This window comes from Microtus oregoni, unplaced genomic scaffold (genome assembly GCF_018167655.1).
Source record: "Microtus oregoni isolate MIOR12 unplaced genomic scaffold, Mior012 000069F_ref0000032, whole genome shotgun sequence".
NCBI lineage: Eukaryota > Metazoa > Chordata > Mammalia > Rodentia > Cricetidae > Microtus > Microtus oregoni.
This window is the reverse complement of record NW_024543976.1, coordinates 3,197,007-3,215,074: the sequence shown is the minus strand read 5'-3', so window position 1 is coordinate 3,215,074 and position 18,068 is coordinate 3,197,007. Positions and strand designations below refer to the sequence as shown.

The 18,068-nt window shown below is 45.7% G+C and overlaps 1 protein-coding gene across 1 annotated transcript in view; it reads left to right on the top strand.

The window, feature by feature from the left end:
* The first annotated feature begins 1,311 nt into the window (after positions 1 to 1,311).
* Positions 1,312 to 18,068, top strand: part of Sh3tc2 (SH3 domain and tetratricopeptide repeats 2) — a 58,067-nt gene continuing 41,310 nt past the window's right edge. Inside the window, exons 1-4 of the mRNA XM_041641423.1 lie at positions 1,312 to 1,370; positions 9,027 to 9,125; positions 13,394 to 13,521; positions 16,243 to 16,348. Of these exons, the coding sequence (XP_041497357.1) occupies positions 1,319 to 1,370; positions 9,027 to 9,125; positions 13,394 to 13,521; positions 16,243 to 16,348 (385 nt within the window). The 5' untranslated portion in view covers positions 1,312 to 1,318. The remainder of the gene's footprint in view (positions 1,371 to 9,026; positions 9,126 to 13,393; positions 13,522 to 16,242; positions 16,349 to 18,068) is intronic.

Genomic DNA, 18,068 nt, shown 5'->3' with positions numbered 1-18,068 from the left:
GACTTGGGCAAGTTAAATGACCCTCTTCACTTGCTTTCTACCTTATCAAAAAGAAAAACATTTATATTATGGGGCTCTTGTGGTCCTTAAATAATACATAATAGTGCTTGGCTGAAGAAAACAGCTTCTCTTTGACGCACAACCAATTAGCACACAGTTTCTGAAGCTGTAGTGGAGGCCGGCTAGAGGTCCTGCGTGCTGTGTGTCCCTAGGCTGATCCACTGTGGACACTAAGGATCACTCCAGAGAGACAGACTTCTGTCCTTCTCACTGTCATCCCACTGACCAGGTCACGGCCCTTCCTAAAAGCCCAGCGAAGCCTGAAAGTTCTGCCTCCAGAGAGCCCGAGACACAAGCCTGCTGCCAGGACCCTGCCTCTCTCTGCCAGTACCATCTTGTCCTTGGGCGTTCCTGCAGACCTTTGCTCTGGGTAGGGAGGTCAGTGCCCAGTGATCCTGTGACTGGCTAGTTTGAGCAGTCAAGCATCTGAGCAGTCTCAAAGGTATGCAGCCTGTTCTCTCTGCCTCCTGTGAGTGATCTCACGGGAGATTTCTGAGGCTCAGCCCTGTTGTGTGAGGTGCATTCCCCGACTCCACTGCCCATCTGAAACAGAAAAGAGCTTGGTCCAGCACGACCAGTTCTTCATGAATGTCTGACACCTTAAAATGGTTTGGGTAGTCCAGTTCTTCAACCATAAAATTCTTGGTAACACTGGATGATTTCCTGGATTCTCTCCCACCAGGACTTTGGGAGGCCACAGCTGGAAGGTGGGGTGCTCAACCCTGTTCACCAGCCAGTAAGTGGCTCACTGATACTACAGACTGTCACTCACTGGCCTGACTTTATCAAAAAGCCAAGGAAGCATTTGCAGAGAGGTTTTCTAAGAGCTGGCAGGGGAGTCTGTGGGCCTAGACCATCTGGGAGCGAGCAAGAACGACACCCTTGATTCCCAGGATGCTCTTTGCCCTCCTCTGCCCTGGCCACCCTCACAAGACCCGAACTGTGTCTGGATCCTAGAATGCGAGGAATGTGCCACAGCCTGATAGGCGTGAAGCAATCTGTCGAAAGGCAGGGAGGAGCTGCTCCCCAGGCCAAGGCCTGACAGCAAGGACTATCTGGCCTGCAGGCTGAGTGGCCCCTCCCACCTTCCCTGGCCTCCCCACTGCAGGCCGGATATCAAAGGCTGTATTGTGCATTGAGCAGCCTCGGTCCCTCGCGTGCCAGGGAGGAGGCGGGAGGAGGGCCTCCGATGGGAGGCTCCCAAGTTTCTTCTGACTGGCGTTCCCAGGGGCCTTGGCCCAGGGAGGATGGTGCACACATGGGTGGCTGCTTCTGTATCCCTGGGGAGCGGAGTCTGCCCTGGGGCCCAGGTGAGTTTCCTAAGGGGATCTGGCCTGGGTCTTAAGCGAGAGTGCTGGTCCAGGGAAGTTGGTGTTTTGGAGAAACTCTCCTTCCAAAGATTGGGAGATGGCTGTACTTTCTGGCTGCCTGCCTCTCATCCCCTTCTAGTTTGGTGTTTCCCATTCTGGGTGCAAAAAGGCAATGAAGTCTGGGAAATTCTGCTTTACCTGAGAAGTAGGTCCTGTGCCGGGTCTGCGCTTTGTGAACAGGGAGTGAGGGCTGCTCTTGGCAGCCACTCCTAGTGTGTGACTAAGCCCTTCCTTCCTTTCTTCCCAAGATTCCCTAGGACAGGAAGAAGGCTCCACAGTGAGTTCCTCTGTGGCCTATGAACGATCATAAATTTGTTTGGGGTCACTCAGCGCTATTTTCATCAGGGCTTCTGCTGCAGAGGAAGCAGGGCTGTTTCCTTTCTCTTACCTACGACGGTGGCCCAGCCTATGGAGTCGAGGTCATGGAAAGTTATGCTAAGAAGCTGTCCAGCAATCTGGACACAAGGTGACCAGTCTTCCTGGTTTGCTTGAGACTGAGGGCATTCTTGGGATGTGGTCAGCTCTATAACCCAGATCTCCACGGCGAACCAGGGCAGTTGGTCATACTGCTGAGGAACTCCTGCAGCTTTGCATAGCTCAGCAGCTGAAGGAAGCCCTGTGGTCACACTGTAGGATGTCCATCCGGATCGATTGTGGCTCTAGGGGAAAAGGGCGGGGTTGGGCTGGGGGAGGACTCACTTGGGAGATGGAGGGACACTGCTCTATAGCATCGGTCTGCACCTTTATTAGGGTCACGTTTCTTTCTGGAGAGCTACCATGGTTCTGGTGAGCACCACCATGGTTCTGGTGAGCACCACTATGGTTCTGGTGAGCACCAAGGTTCTAGTGAGCACCACCATGGTTCTGGTGAGCACCAAGGTTCTAGTGAGCACCACCAAGGTTCTGGTCACCATGGTTCTGGTGAGCATAGCTGGGAGGTTCTGCTAGCTAAGGGCTTTTCCTCTGAATTATTGCTTTCTTCTATGGTCTGTGACTTTGGCTCCAAAAAAGACTTGAGATTTTTAAAGCAAACCCCAAGTAAGCCATAAGTCCTGGCCTACACATTTTGACACTTATAGCAAGGACTTCTTCCTAGACAAGGGACACCATGAACCCCACCCAAAACTATACATAGACAAACTCCAAATACCACAAAAGGCTGTGACATATTTTGTTTCTCCAAATTTCTGGGGGTTCAAGTCTATACATTCAAAATAGAAAACAGTCCAGCACACGGTTATTCACGCCTAATAGATGTCAGGCCTTGTTACTATTTCTGTGGCCCTCAAATATCACATTCTCTGGGGTCCATGGGATCCTCTAGAAAGTCTGAGGCCCCTGACACTGACCCTAGCTTCAGTGGGAGGAACTCGGCTGCTGTTTGATGGGGTTCCATTTGGGACGAGTTCAGTGGTGCGAAACTCGGACTGATACCGAAGGCATCCTTTTTTTTTTTTTTTTTGGTTTTTTGGTTTTTTCGAGACAGGGTTTCTCTGTGGTTTTGGAGCCTGTCCTGGAACTAGCTCTTGTAGACCAGGCTGGTCTCGAACTCACAGAGATCCGCCTGCCCTTGCCTCCCAAGTGCTGGGATTAAAGGCGTGCGCCACCACTGCTCGGCTCCGAAGGCATCCTTGAAGTTTGATGACATTGTCGTCCCTCAGTTTCGCCCTTTTGCTTTTTTTTTTTTTCCCCAGCACAGCCCCTGGCAGCCCCTGGATTTACTGTTTCTCCAGGAGCCAGCTTACTATTTATTCTGCCGCAGCCTTCCAGTCATTCTTCCTGTATTGTTCTCCACCCACCAGCCTTTTCCTGAGGGAAGTCGCTAGGGATGCATCTGAGGCCAGATGGTGTAAATATTTCCATCCGAGCCTCCCGGTGTATCCTAGGGAAATGTCACAGAGTCTGAGACCCTTCTCTGGACAACAACTTTTTCACGACCTTAGGGAAGTCTCTGGGACCTTCGGGTAGCAGTTATCTGACTGTGGGCTGCATTGAGTGGTGGGAGGGATTAGATTGGACAGTGTGTCTCATAGATGTGACTCTCTGTGTTGGCTGGCTCTTCTGCTGTTAGCTAATAAGGGCCACACCTCTTCTCTAATTTACTATTCTCTACCGGAGAGAGGTCTGTGTTCTAGTTTCTTTGGTGGCTGTTGCTATTGGGTCTGTATACGTGGGAGTTAACAATGAAGACCAAACCATGTGTCCTTGTGTATAGGGGAGGCAAGGGAGAAGGTTTGAGATGATGTAGGACCCTGGGTGGCTGCCCAGGTTTGCCATGGTGTAGCAGTAATGGAAGCTGGCTTGGGCTGCCTCCGCAAGCTCTGTTCCTCTGCAGAAGAAGGCTCTGTAGACCCTTCCTGCAGCTCCTCTGGTTGAGTCTTCTGCTTTCTACAGAATTCTTCCACTAGCATGTGGTGAGAGGGAGGGTCCTGGCCAGTTGCCAGGCCTCTGACTCCTCCCTTTTGGGTCTCTTGTTCTTAATCACCAACAAGTGCCCACTTCAGATCACAAAGGAAGTCATGGCAGAAACGCCTAACTCTTGTCCCGTATCCCCAACACCCCTTTGTAGAGATTTGGCAGAAATTCTTACATAGAAGATGGAGAGGAGAATTTTTTTTGTAGACACCATCGCTCTCTTTTCAGCCTTTCTATTAAGACCAACTCACTGATAGAATTACACGAGGAGGGGAGCGCACACAGCAATCAACAGGACACCGCTCTGAATTTGAACACAGTGATGACACACAGTGTTGGAATAATGAGTTCCATCCACTTTATCATTTTGTGCCATCAGGACTTCTTTTCTTTCTCCTTTTGAATAAATAAAAAAGTTGCATCCACAGTTAGGATCCCCTGGATGGCTCCTTCCAATCTGACTCCCACAACTCACTCAGCAAAACCAATCACTTTTGTGAATTCTGTGGGTTTTTTTTCCCCTCTTCCATCTCCACACACACTCCGTCACTGCAAAGAACAGTTTACAGTTTTCAACATCAACAAAATGCTATTGTTATGCAGATTGCTTGCCGACCCCGCTGCTACTTTGCACTCTGAGATACATCCATATAGATGGATGTAACTATAGTTAAGAGTCTGTGTTTTCTTCCAGCAAGGAGATGTGGGCTTAGCTCACCAAAACTGCTGATGGCGTGTCTTCTGGGTCAAACGAAAAAACATGGGTGAAGTAATAAAGAACATGCAAGTGAGCCTTCAAGGTCGATTTTCTTGAAGTTTTGGAGAGAGGGTTGGAGCAGAGAAGCTAGGAGAAGGGGGCGGGGCTTCACTTCCAGCAAGTGTCTGTGTTGGGATGCTCTCCTTATCAGAGACCTTTTGACCTTAGAATTCCAAGGTCAGCTACTATAGTAGAAATAACCAAGTCTGTCCCCAGGGATTTGGATGACCTCTGTTAAGTTATTGTGTAACTTTGGTAAACTCACCACTCATTTCTATGCCTAAACTGCCCAACATTCATTTTTTTTGTGATGTTTCTTTCCCCCTCATATTTAGCGTCAGTCTTTTGGCAGGTCAGGGGTCCTTCTCTCTCTCTTACTTTAAGGCACAGTGTTGTTCACTCCGCTCTCTTACTTCTCACTGATAAAATTACAGTCCAGTCTCCCACTCCCTCCCCTGACTTTCTAATGGCCTTCCAGCTGGCCTGAACCTTCCGGTTCCTTCTGTGTCCCTCCTGGGCTTCTCCTAGCAAAGCGATCACTTTGATTGAGCCCCTGCACTGCTGAGAATGTCCCATAGCTCCCCACCCGTTCCACCTCTGCCTGCCACAAAGTGCTCCTCTCTCCTGACCCTGCTCCATTTACCAAGCTTGGCCACTCACCTGCCCAGCACGTGCAGGTTGACTTTTGCTACCATATACGCATACGAAGCTCATCGCTACCCTGCATGCTTGTTTCTTACAGATTAAAAGAGCTTTAAAGATGTTCATTTTATTTTATGTATTTTGCTTGCATGTGTGTATGTGTACTACACGCACGCTTGGTGCCTGGGGAGGTCAGAAGAAGGAATTGGGTCCCCCGGAACTGGAGTTACAAATGGTTGTGACCCACTGTGTGGGTGCTAGGAATAAAACGAGTATGTTCAACTGAGAAACCATCTCTCCAGTGACCCCTTGAAGGTTTCTCATGTACTTTCTTGTATACTCTAGGTTCAAGTTCTTTGATGACTGTCTGCAGTGCTAATGTTTTCTTTTACTCTGCCAGCTGTGCAGCACTCTTTCACTTACACCTTTTGATTAGCACAAATTCTTGAATTTAATGCATTATAGTCTATGCATTATTATTATTATTGATGTGGGGAGAAGAATAGCTCTTTTCCAATCCTGCTTAGAAAACCATTAACAGCTTAAATTATACAGATAGTCAGCCGTAGTTTCTGCAAGATCATTTTTAGAGACATCTTTTAAAATGTCCCATCCTCCCTACCTCTGGGGCTGGCGAGCAAACACTGGGGCTCACGTTCCAAACCTCACATCTCCTTTTCAGGCCATGAAATCTGTGTTCCACATCAGGGGCATTGCCTTTGACTTTCCTTCCTGAAGGAAGGCTCACTTCACAGGGGGCTGCCGTCAGATCTTTTTCTGTGCAAGGACACAAAGAGTGACCAGGTAGGCTGGGCTGTGGTGACTGAACAGCTTGTACTTCCCTGGGACAGTGGCCACTCACCTCTGTTGATTGTTTGAGAATGAAAGCCCTGGGTGATAAATCTTCCAGTTTTCAAAATAAAGACAAGAATTTTGGGGTAAATAAAACATTTTGACTTCCAAATGGCATTAAGCAGTTAAAACTAAAAGTTCATTCTAAAGGGGGGGGGGAGAAGATGTTTGTGGGTTTACTTTGTGGTTAAGTTTGTCATAAGATAAAAGAGCAGCCACCACATGGTACATGCTTCTTGGGCCAGTGATGGGAACACCATTTAGAAACGCTAGAAACGCAAAACCTTAGGGTTCAGCTCTGAGCAGAATACCCAGGAACAATCCAATTAGGTGCCCACTGCATATAAAAAGTATAGATGGAAGTTTCTGTCCTGCCCTGTCTCATAGCCATTCAGTCCCAAATAAACACTCAGAGGCTTATATTAATTATAAAGTATTTGGCCTATTAGTTCAGGATTATTATTAACTAGCTCTTACAACCTAAATTGACCTATAATTTTTATTTATGCTTCGCCATATGGCTTGGTACCTTTACTCAGTAAGGAATTTTCACCTTGCTTCCTCTGTGTCTGACTGGCAACTCACCCTTTGCCTTTTCTTCTTCCCAGAATTCTTCTAGTCTGGTTGGCCTGCTTATATTTTCTGCTTGGCTACTAGCCAATCAGTGTTTTATTAAACTAATATGAGACAGATCTTTACAGTGTACAAGAGTATTATCCCACAACAAAGAAGAACTGATTTGTGCCTGAACTCTGCCTTAAACTGATGTGATCATATGGGAATTTAAAACAAAAGTACCTGTGACCCCTGTAGCTGCCCTGTAGATCACAAAAGTAAGAATCCATATTGATGAAGCCTAAGCATCAATATATTTATGTATGTTTAACATATAGATTTAATATACACATACATTACAACATATACACACGTAATGCGCATATGTATGTATGTATGTATGTATGTATGAAATATTAAACCTAGCCTGGAGGACCCAAATAAATAGCCAGGGTTCAGAAGTTCTGATCTGGTCAACCCCTTCTTTCATAACTGGAGAAATTAAAGACCCCAGAAATGGACAGGTCAAATGCCTTGTCCAATGTCGTCTGCCCAGTCCATGGAGAGGTCTCATGATTTCCAGCTAGTGCCCCACCCCCCAGTTACTTCTGACTCCTGGGGGCAGAACTGCCGAGTGATAATGATGGCCTCATCTCATTTCTGCCAGACTGCCTACAAACGCTAGCTTTCAGCCCAGAGAAGTTCGCAGGGTTTTCTGCACAGAGACCTGGCACTTCCTTCTGCCTACTCAAGCTGAAATCAATTTTGTTCCTACTGTCCATCAACGGTGCTAACTGCTCCCACCATGAAGAAAGGTAGAGAGACCCCGGGGTCAAGGTGTCACCATAGAGGCCCACAGTGGAAAGGGACCAACCCTTTTGACAGCAGTGTGAGGGCTAGAGTTTGGCACTAACTGAGGTGATTGTGACTGCTTGAGTCTTGTTGCATGCTTGGGCCGTGCCATTAAACTGCAGGTCCAGATGGCAAGACACAGTGGGCTTGGACATCTCTGACCTAAATTTTACAGGTAACTGTGAAGAGTAAATGACTTGGAAAGAGTAGTAGAAGTAGAAACAAGATTGTCCACCTTTCTACCCTGGGAGGAGCTTATGCTGCATGGTTCTGGTCCAGTGGTTTAGTTCTTGAGAATTTTTGTGGCTGAGAGGACAAAGTCCATCTGTCAAAATTAATGTGTTGAAGACTTGAGCTCCTCTGTATCTGGAAAATACTGTGAAAGAGGCCAGTCCTGGAGGGCTCTCCAACTTTTTGGGTTTTCCACTGAAGAAAGACCCGTCATAGGCTATGTAGTCTCGGTGCTGTCCAAGCTCTGAGCGTGATTCATGGTACTATAGCACAAAAGAAGGACCCTGGGCTGTATGTGGCCCAGAGGTGGTGGCTGGACACACCTTTGCGTCTTTAGCAATGAGCGAATTTCTCTGCCCTTTCTACTTCCTTGTTCTTCTTAGCTGCACTCTCTGCTCCCTTTTCAACCTTAAACAATTAAAATACCACTCCTCCACTCCTCCAGCTTCACCCTGGTCGTCTCCACCCTGCGTTTCAATCTGCATTCCCCCTTTAACACCTCTCTCTCTCTCTCTCTCTCTCTCTCTCTCTCTCTCTCTGTGTGTGTGTGTGTGTGGTCAGAAGATAAGTTTCAGGATCAGTTCTTTCCTGGGGATTGAAACCAGGTTATCAAACTTGATGGACTTTGTCTACTGAGCCATCTTACCAATCTATCAGCCCACAGTCTTTCTTCTTTGAGCTCTGTTATGGCGGGAGTAGGGCTGCTTATGATGGAGCCCCGAACCTTGTTCATGTAAGGCAGGCACTCTTCTGACAGCTTCGGCCTACACCCTTTGCTCCATTTCAGTGGCCACAGGAACAGGAACTATTTTAAGGGATGGGAAGAGAGATTTTAGACAGGACCCTGTCTTGTGGGCAGCTAGGTGGACCGCATGGGGAGCTACATCCGGTTCCTCAGCCATCTCTCTAACGGCACCATTCTTTCTCACTCGGCTCCAGTCCTCCCATGCCTACGCATTGACCTAGGCCTTGCTGCAGTTAGAGCCAGAATGATCTGCCTAGGCTCCACACACCTGGAGCACTGTCAGTGGACTGCACCCTGGAACTGGGTTTGACCTCTGGGTGGGAATATTTAGTGAAATGGGTGCACCCAGACTGCTGCAGGATTGAGATAGCATACATGGCGGGTCTTTGATAACAGCTGGCTACAACGTAATTATAAGGTAATGGTGACAATAGTTTTCTTAAGGCCCTAGTCTTGGTTTTACCACTGGTACATGGTAGGACCCTCCAGTCCATACTTAGGACTTGCGTATACTCTTACAGCTGATCTTTTGCTTTATTCTCTGCAGATAAAGAAGTTCCTTCCAAGGATCCACCTGGATCAAGTGAGGACGCAGCCTCGCTTGAAAACAAGGGAAAATGTTTCCTGCCACAGAACATGACTCAAGGTATTGGAATCACAATGATAAGTTCAATTAAAAAAATACCTTTGGGTATTTCAGAAGCTTCCTCATCTCTCCCTCTGTAGACCCCCCATTCCTGTTGCCCTCGTTTCTTCTTACCTCCATGTGTATCTTTGTGAGTGTGTCTTTATCATCCTGTCACACACACAAACCTCCCAGACTGTTAGTTAAAGCTGTTTAGAATCCAGCATGTGTCAGGAACTCCATATATAATTTCTGGGTTAGAGAAACAGCTTATTTATTAGATTTATAAGGTGATATAGGGACAGGATTAAACTGAAAAAAGTGCATTCAACATGTGCATTTGTATGTATGCAGTACATAAATGTTTAGAAAATGTATGTCAGAGACACAGGTTGAGGAATGAATATGTGGAGGACCCGTTTTTGTTCTATATAACACTCACAGTCTCTTCATATTCGAGGCTCTGAGCAAATATTTCTGAAACAAATAAATAGTCAAATGAAGACCTGAGTGTATAGAATAAGATTGGCTGAGTAGAAGTATCTGAATGAATATTTTAGAAGCAGAAAATGATTTGGAAATCAATGTGACGGAAGATATCCATTTTCATTAATATCTCATAAGGTCCTCTTATGTGAGGCTCCGGTGAAACTCACAAAGAGAGAATTCTCATTAGAAAATGATAGCATTGAGATGAATCTTACAGCAGAAACCGGATGACGGGCATAGAGGACGTATGGTTTCTGTAGCACAGCTTCTGGTGAGCAGTAGCAGGGACCATTTTTTCTTTTTCTTTTTTATTTAGTATTTGAGACAGGGTCTCGTTATCTCTGGTTGTCCTGAAACTTGCTTTATAGATCAGGCTGGCCTCGAACTCACTGATATCCATCTGCCTCTACCTTCCTAGTGTTGTGATTAAAGGCGTGTGCCACCACGCTGGGCTTAGAAGTATCTGAATAGAGGGGACCATTTTGAGAGCAGATCCTGGTCAGGAGGTCTGTTACATGGTCCTCTTTTCACACAATCTCCTCTTTTTGGTGATACCCAAGTCCCTACCTTTCAAATGGGAAAGTGGGAAGCAGAATCTCAGAAGGGACAGCGACTCAACTGTCATTTACTATGTGACAAGGAAGAGGCTTGAACTCTTGTCGTTGGGGTTCTCCAAAGGACCAGAACTGATAGGATATAGAAAGGGGATTCACTAGAGGGTCTTATAGGCCATGGTCCAGCTAGTCCAACAATGACTATGCTAACACAATGTCCAAGAATCAAGTAATTGTTCAGTCTATCAGTCTGAAAGCCTCAGCTGGTCCGCAGTATACACTGGAATCCTGAAGAAATAGGCTCTCATGCCAGCGAAGGGACGGACTTGCTGGTGAGAGCGAGGGCAAGCATGCAGAGAGCTAAAGTTTCCTTCGTCCGTGTCCTTTATACAGGATGCTGCCAGAGGTGTGGCTCTGATTTAAGGTGGAGTTTCCCACCTCAAAAGATCCAAATTCAAGGTGAATCTTCCCACGTCAGATGGTTCAATTAAGAAAAATTCCTCACAGGTGTCCCCAGCTGCTTGGGGTTTAGTTACCGACAGATGTAGTCGAGTTGCCAACGAAGTTGCCATCACTTCTGTCCTGTTTGTAACCATCACGGTCCACACTTTTCCAAAAATATACCTTCTCTTGTGACGGAAGATTTGTGGGAGAGTTACATTTTGGTATCTCTGAGTATGTAAATGGTGTAAATCGATATTGTATGATTATCAAACCAGGTTCTGTCTATTCGCCTTTGGAAATTGTGTCTAAATGCTAGTTTTTAATTAAATGTTTTAAATCATGTTTATTTATGTGTGTGTTTGTATGTGTGTGGGCACACACATCAGGACTCGGGAATTGGTTCTCTTCCTTCCACTATGTGTGTCTCGGGATCACACTCAGGCCATCCGGCTTACAAGCGCCTTATCCACTGGGCCATCTCAGCAGTAAGGAGAAAAACCTTGCTCTTGGGTCATTCACCTGCTTGACATCTGTAAGCTTGGGCCGTCCCAGAAAACCCTTTGACTTTGCCTTTGGCTGCTCCAGAACCACACTGGAGCCAGCATACTGTCTTACTAGTGTGTGAAAGTTGATAATTTTCCAACGACTATCATTAGATGAAACCGAATCTCTAGGCTGAGCTTGCAGGAAGGTAGGTCATGGAGTGGAAGTGGGAGACTTGGTGCTAGCTTCTAATCTCGCTTTATGCAGGCCAATCCCAGACAGAATCAGTACATTCTTGGCCTGGCTTCCAGAAAGATTGAAATAGGACACAGCCTGCTGCAGTCTGCACTGGAGTGAACTGGACTGACTGCCCCGTGTGGTGATTTGGGGTATGACAGGATCCCACCTGCCCAGAGGTTCTGCTCTCAGTAGCAACTAAGACCTTAAGGGATGCTTTATTCAAATCAGGGTCTCTCCATTTTGTACACATGGGTTCACACATCATATGAAGAGTCACACTGAGGGTACCACCAGTGAGCAGCAGTGATTTTGGAAGAGATCCTAAGAGGGAGTTTGCATTAGGTTTTGGAAGGCAGGAGAGATGGAGTTTAGCAGAACAGAAGCCAGCAGTATCAGCTATTGTCAAGTTTAATAGTATCAGCAGATGAGGACATTGGTGAGCAGAATTACTGGGGTATTGGGACTGAGGGATGGTCCAAAAGCTTCACATGTATTGGACATTTAATATGGACCAGGAACTAAGAAAAGAGGTACATGCATGGCTTGTTGGAAAGGTCCCTTTCAAAGCCCAGTCATAGGTTTTACCGAAACCATTTTTTTTCCTAACAGGACTATCAAGCATATAGAGGTGGTTAACTGCTCAGGGTGGCACGGGCTTGAGAGCAGAGCTAATCCCTGAACCTGAAGTTCTGAGAATCCTCCCTTGGCTTCTTGTTTGTGCTATCTTGGGGGGTTAGCATGAAGAAAGACGGCCAGATGGAGGCTGGGGAGAATGGATGGATAGGGAGAAAGACTTGGGTAAACTGGAGGGAACACGGATCAGAGAGGACCTGAGTGAAAGAAATGGCCTCTTACCTAGATGTAGGTCATTTGAATGTGTGCGGGAGCTGACCTGCAGCCGCAGACAATACTTTCAGCACCTCTGGGTTGCAAATGGGCCTTTTTCACGTGTGCATTCACGTGTGCCCTGTGGACTCCACCTGCAGGATAAGGGCCATCTCTATAACCTGGCTTAAGCCAAATTGGAATAAGGAGCCGGTTTCTGTGAATCCAGCCCAATGCTTCTATTTCTCCTTTTAGCATATTATTAACAAACTTGGTACTTCATATCTGAAGAAACCGTTTCTGAAAGGACAATTTGTGTAGCAAATTGTCCTTTGTAGCATCCTGTGTGGCCTCTTCACGTATTCAAATGCATATAACTGTTTCTTGATTCCATTGCATTTTCCTCCCTCCGTAGTTCTTTTCTCTATGAGAAGAAATCCCTGGCAGGCCAATTCTGTCCAAGCATCACTCATGGGAGCAGGAGCTAACCTTGTTCTTTGCTGTATGAGTGCATCTAAACAGACTTCCAGGAGGCTTCAAGGAGTGTTTGTTAAATGACTGTGAACTCTGAAGAAATCAAAGATTGACTCTCAGTGTCTCCCTGGTTGTCATAAGAAACGTTAGTCCTGGAGCATGAAAACCAGGTTGGGAAAATGTGCACAAACAACTCATAAGATAATGTTTATTACCTATTATGCATTTGTGTGTAGGGACTAGAGAGATGGCTCAGTGGTTAAGAGCACTGACTGCTCTTTTAGAGGACCCGGGTTCAATTCCCAGCACCTATATGGCAGCTTAAAACTGTTTGTAACTCCAAGATCTGACAGCTTCATGTAGACATATGCAGGCAAATACACACAAAATAAAAATAAATGAAAAAAGAAATATGTTTAATGAAAATAAATTTGTGCATAAATGCATTCCCTTTAGTTTGGATAATGTAGTCTTTGTTTGGGACATGCACACATCATCTGCTGGAAGAAATGTCCACCCTGGCTGGTTCTGTGTCAGCACCTGAGCAGAAGTGACCACTGTGCACCTCTCCAGAGCCCTGCTGACCCAGGGAGGACACTTGAAAAGGGACCATGGAGAATCCTTTAGCTTACTCTGATCTCTCATCAGCGGAGGATAGCAATTGGGGGCTCGTAGGCGAAACATTCTCTCCTTTCCTCTCGTTCACGGTGTGTGCAGCCTTGCCTCTCCACTATCGTCCAATGTGTGTGCAGCCTTGCATCTCTCTCTGTTCTCTTGCAGACCTGGTGCTCTCATTCTGTGTGAAGAGCCGCTCCAGGAGCTGTGTCAATGCGCCCTTGCAGGAGGCTGCACGGAGGCGACTCTGGGCCCTGGAGAATGAAGACCATGAAGTCTGTGCACTGTTTAAGGTGAGCTGGGTGGCTGGCTCTCGGATCTTGGGTTCCTAATAGCACGGACAAAGTACGTCCCCCCAAAACAGCTGGCTGCCGAACAGTAATGAGTGGCCTAAACCAGAGGAACCCTCCTCCTGGCCCCTGAATTTGGTCAAGTTACTTGCACTAATGCAGAATGGGGATGTTTATAGCAACCACCTCAGAAGTATACCTCCCCCATAACGTGCTACATTTGAATTTTGTTTTGTTACTAGGGTATAACATTCACGTATTTTCCCATTGTGATTTAAAATGCACAATTCACTTATCTTTGTTTCCAGAAGATTCTATCCCCATCCCTCCACATTCAATCTCTGTGCCACAAGTAACTATTCATTTTCTCCTTTTCCTTGGGTCCTGGTAAAGGTTGAACTTATTTCTTTTTTTTCTTCCAAAGCCAGAGTTTCTCTGAGTAGCCCTGGCTGTCCTGGATCTCACTCTGTAGACCAGACTGGCCTTGAACTCACAGATATCCACCTGAGGTGTGTGCCACCATCACCTGGCAAGCACATATTTTATTTTTTTCTTTTCTTTCTTTCTCTCCCACCTTACCCCAAGACAAGTTTCTCTGTGTAATAGTCCTCGTTGTCCTGGAACTAGCTCTGTAGACCAGACTGGCTTCAAACTCACAGAGATCTGTCTGCTTCTGCCGCCTGAGTGCTGGGATTAAAGGCGTGTGCCACCATTGCCTGGCCAAGCACATATTTTTAAAGTAATAATATTGCCAATGAAAAAACCATAACTATAAATGTTGGGATGAGAGAAACAATGAAATAAATGGATTTTCATAGTAGATAAATGTTTAATAGTTAAGTTATATTTGATATTACAAAAGGTCTGATCAAAAAATGAGAATCAGAAATAAAGAGAACTTGTTTCTGTCAGTGGTGGGGAAAGAAAGCATTGCTTTACATGATAAACTAATATGTCTTATTATTTTTATTTCCTCCTTAATCTGTTACAAATTGAAAGAAGAAAAGCACTGTGGCTGTCATGTAAGAGTGACAGTGGCAGTTTTTTAGGAGAAAGCAAGGTTATGCCTGTAGAGAAAGCAGGTACATGGTCATGGTACCTGTTCCATAATTAATAGCTAAAAGTTAAAAGGAAACGTGTTTTCCTGTGTGTGATCATGGTGCATGCGCATGTGCGTGCATGCGTATGTGTGTGTATGCACATGTGCATATACGCATATGTGTGAGGATGCGCATGCACCATGCAGGTCACCGTGCTTGCGCATTCAAGGAGGCTGGAGGGGGACATTAAGTGTCCTGCTCTGTCACTTTTCTCTCTCTTCCTTTGAGATGGAGTTTCACTCACACCAGGCTGATGGCCAGCAAGCCTCAGCATTCCTCCAGTCTCTGCCCCAACCAACCTCTCAGTACTGGGGTTACAGGTGTGGGGATGACACCTGGCTTTTCTTACATGGGTGATGTCACCTAAACTCATGTCCTTATGCTTGAGCAACAAGTGGTTTTACCTCCTGAGCCATTTCTCCTGCCCTGGGCTTCTAAATTTTATTTTATCCTATTTTAACCCCTGGAATTCAGGAAGTGAAGACACCTGCTGCCAATGGCTTTAATGAATTTCTCTTTGATTTAAATGGGCTTTAATGAATTTCCCTTTGATTCAAACCACCTTTGCTGTGGGCAGGAGCAGGGTTTGATGGCAAGAGCTATCCCTTAGATTATATCGTATTTGAGCTGAGTATGACCCTAGGGAATTTACCTCACCTCTCTGTGTCCTCATCTTTTTTGTTTACAAAACTGGAGTGATGCTATTAGCTTCATGATACTATTAATCATAACGTTTATACTTATTGCGTGTACATCTGAAAGAAAGTGCATCTGGTCCGTTAGGCGGGGTGACGCACTTCCTTGTCTTTATTTAAGAAGCGGTTAGATGTTACAAAAACCTGTTTTAGAGTGGATTAAATACCACTATTGCACTCTTTTCAGGTACTTATTGTGGTAGCTGAATGAAGTGTTGTGAAGATTGGCCTTACAAAGGTCTGACATTGAGCAAATTCACTATAAGGTTTTTTTTTTTTTTTTTTTTTTTCCCAGCAGCTCTGCTTGTCCTCGAGGTCTATACCCACTTAGGACCTGTGGCCTCTGAGTCTCTGGTGTTGACAGGTTGCAGATTCCCACTGGGCTTGGGGCTCTTCTTTTGGATTCTCTTCCCTGCAGACTCCCTAAGGACCTGGTCTAGCAGTTTTTGACCCTGGAGTGGGATGGTCAGAGGGGAAGCAAGTGCCACGGGTTCAAGCCTACTTTGTTACATTTTAGACAGCAAGGAGGTCCCAGGCCTTTTCTTGTTCTTCTTATGCAAACAAATTGGCAAATATTTTTGGAGGTTGTTGGGTGGCTGCAGTTTTTGAATAGACGATGCATGTATTCTCCACCGGCAACTGTGCTTCTTAAAATCGTGTACAAGCAAGGATGTGCATAAAGATTTATCTATTGAGGTAGTTATCCCAGGGCTGTTTAGGGCAATAAGATTGTAAAATCATCCAAATGTGAAAGATTTGAAAGAATGGCATTCATCAGCAGTAAACATAATGTAGACCAGTCCTTGCCGTGAGAGATGGTTTACAGCATCCTGCTTAGTAGCCGCTCATCTGCTGGTGATTAATGCTGAGTCCTCACGTGACCTCCTTAAAGGATTCTTACCACAGGCTGACTTGTTGTTCTTGCTCAGGACCTCTCTGCAAGGCTGGTGAGCGTCCAGTCCCAGAAGGACCAGTTTCTCATCACCTTCAAGACCGTGGAAGAAATCTGGAAGTTTTCCACCTACCTGAACTTAGGTATGCTCTGGGTGGGTAGAGGAGAACATGCTTCTCAATCTAGCCAGCTCTTGAGCCTGACATCAGGGGACTGGTTGGTCTCTGAGAGTTAAAAGAGATGCAGCCCTGAGATGGATGGTTGGCCTTTTGAAATATCATAAAATCTCTAAAGCTAATTCTAAAATAAATATTAACTGTTACTCTAAAATGTCATGCGAAGAAACTTATTTTCCTATGTCCAGGTAGAGCTTTTTTTAAGAATTGCATAACTGGGCAACCCATTTGATGAGCTATTGAGTTGGAAGCAGTGAGATAGATGTTGAGTTCCTTAAAAAGAAAGACGAGTATTCCTGAGGAAGAGTGGGAAGCTGCTCAAAATACTAAAGCTTGAAGACACTTTGTCCTGTGTGTTTGTAAGAGTCAAAGAAAGAGATCGGAGACCCTAATGGGAAGTGGCCCCAGTCTTTAGAGTTTTCTAGAAAGTTAGAGATGTCAGGACACAGTGACATTGCCACTGTAGTGGGCAGTGTTTCATCCTCTGTCCCAGGACAAAAGACATCTGGCAGGAACTGATGGCTTCAAAGCCAAGTCACCTAATTGTCGAACATTTGCTGCCTTACAGAGAACACTGGGTTCCCTGCAGTTGTACCTAGAGGGCAATGCTGAGCTGGGCTAAGGGTTAAAGTGACCCTCAGCTGGAGGGAGAACCTTGTCTTATATTCATGGTGATTTTCCTGCTCTCTGGGATGGAGGGCCTGTGACCATTACAAATGGTCGGCATTGAGACTTTGTGGATCAGTTTGTTCACTCCCTGGAGTGTGTGGTGTTACAGACTCAGAAGTCCAGGCTCTAACTCAGACCTGCTAACTAGTCTCTGCATTTTTATCACACTCCTAGGTTGTGAACTTCCAAGTTTAAGAAGACTTTCATAGTAGACAATGAAGGTGGAGAATGGCAGGTTATTGTATTATAGGAATAGTGAAGAAGACTCAAAAGAAGCAAAATTTCAATATGAGTAATTCATGTTTAGAAGAATATTGACATAATAATAATTTCTTTTTACAATTTATATAGTTTTGAGTTCTCTTTCTCCCCCTCCTTTCTCTCTCTTTTTTCAATTCTGAGACTCAAACCCAGAGCTTTGCTCATGCTAGGTGAGTACTCTAACCACTGTCCCACATCCCCAGCCGTTTCTGCTTGTAAGAAGGCAGAGCATCCTAGGCTGTATGGGAGGGCAGAATCAGAGAAGATGGTGGAACGGGATTCTGACTCCGTGGGCTGTCACAGCCTCCGAAGCATCAGAGTACAGAAATTTGAGCTTCAGGTTAGAACTTGAAGGGGAGTCTAGGAACCCTCGTAGTTGACACAGCAAACTGGAGGACTTCCATTGTTGATTTAGAAAAAATAACTGAGGGCCAATGAAATGGCTCAGTGGTGAAGACACATATCAGATAACCTGAGTTCTACCCAGAAACCCACACGGTGGAGAAAAACTGATTCTGCAAGCTGTTCTTTGGCCTCCACTCATGCACTGTGGTATACGAGTGTATTTGCTTATCCCCCACCCCCCCGCAGCGTGCGCGCACACACACACACATACACACACACACACACACACACACAAACACACGCACACACACATACACAGATAGACAGACAGACAGAAAATTAATAAATGTAGAAAGATTTAAAAAGATAAATATGCACTTATAGAGACCATGAAATGCTTAGAATGGTAAAC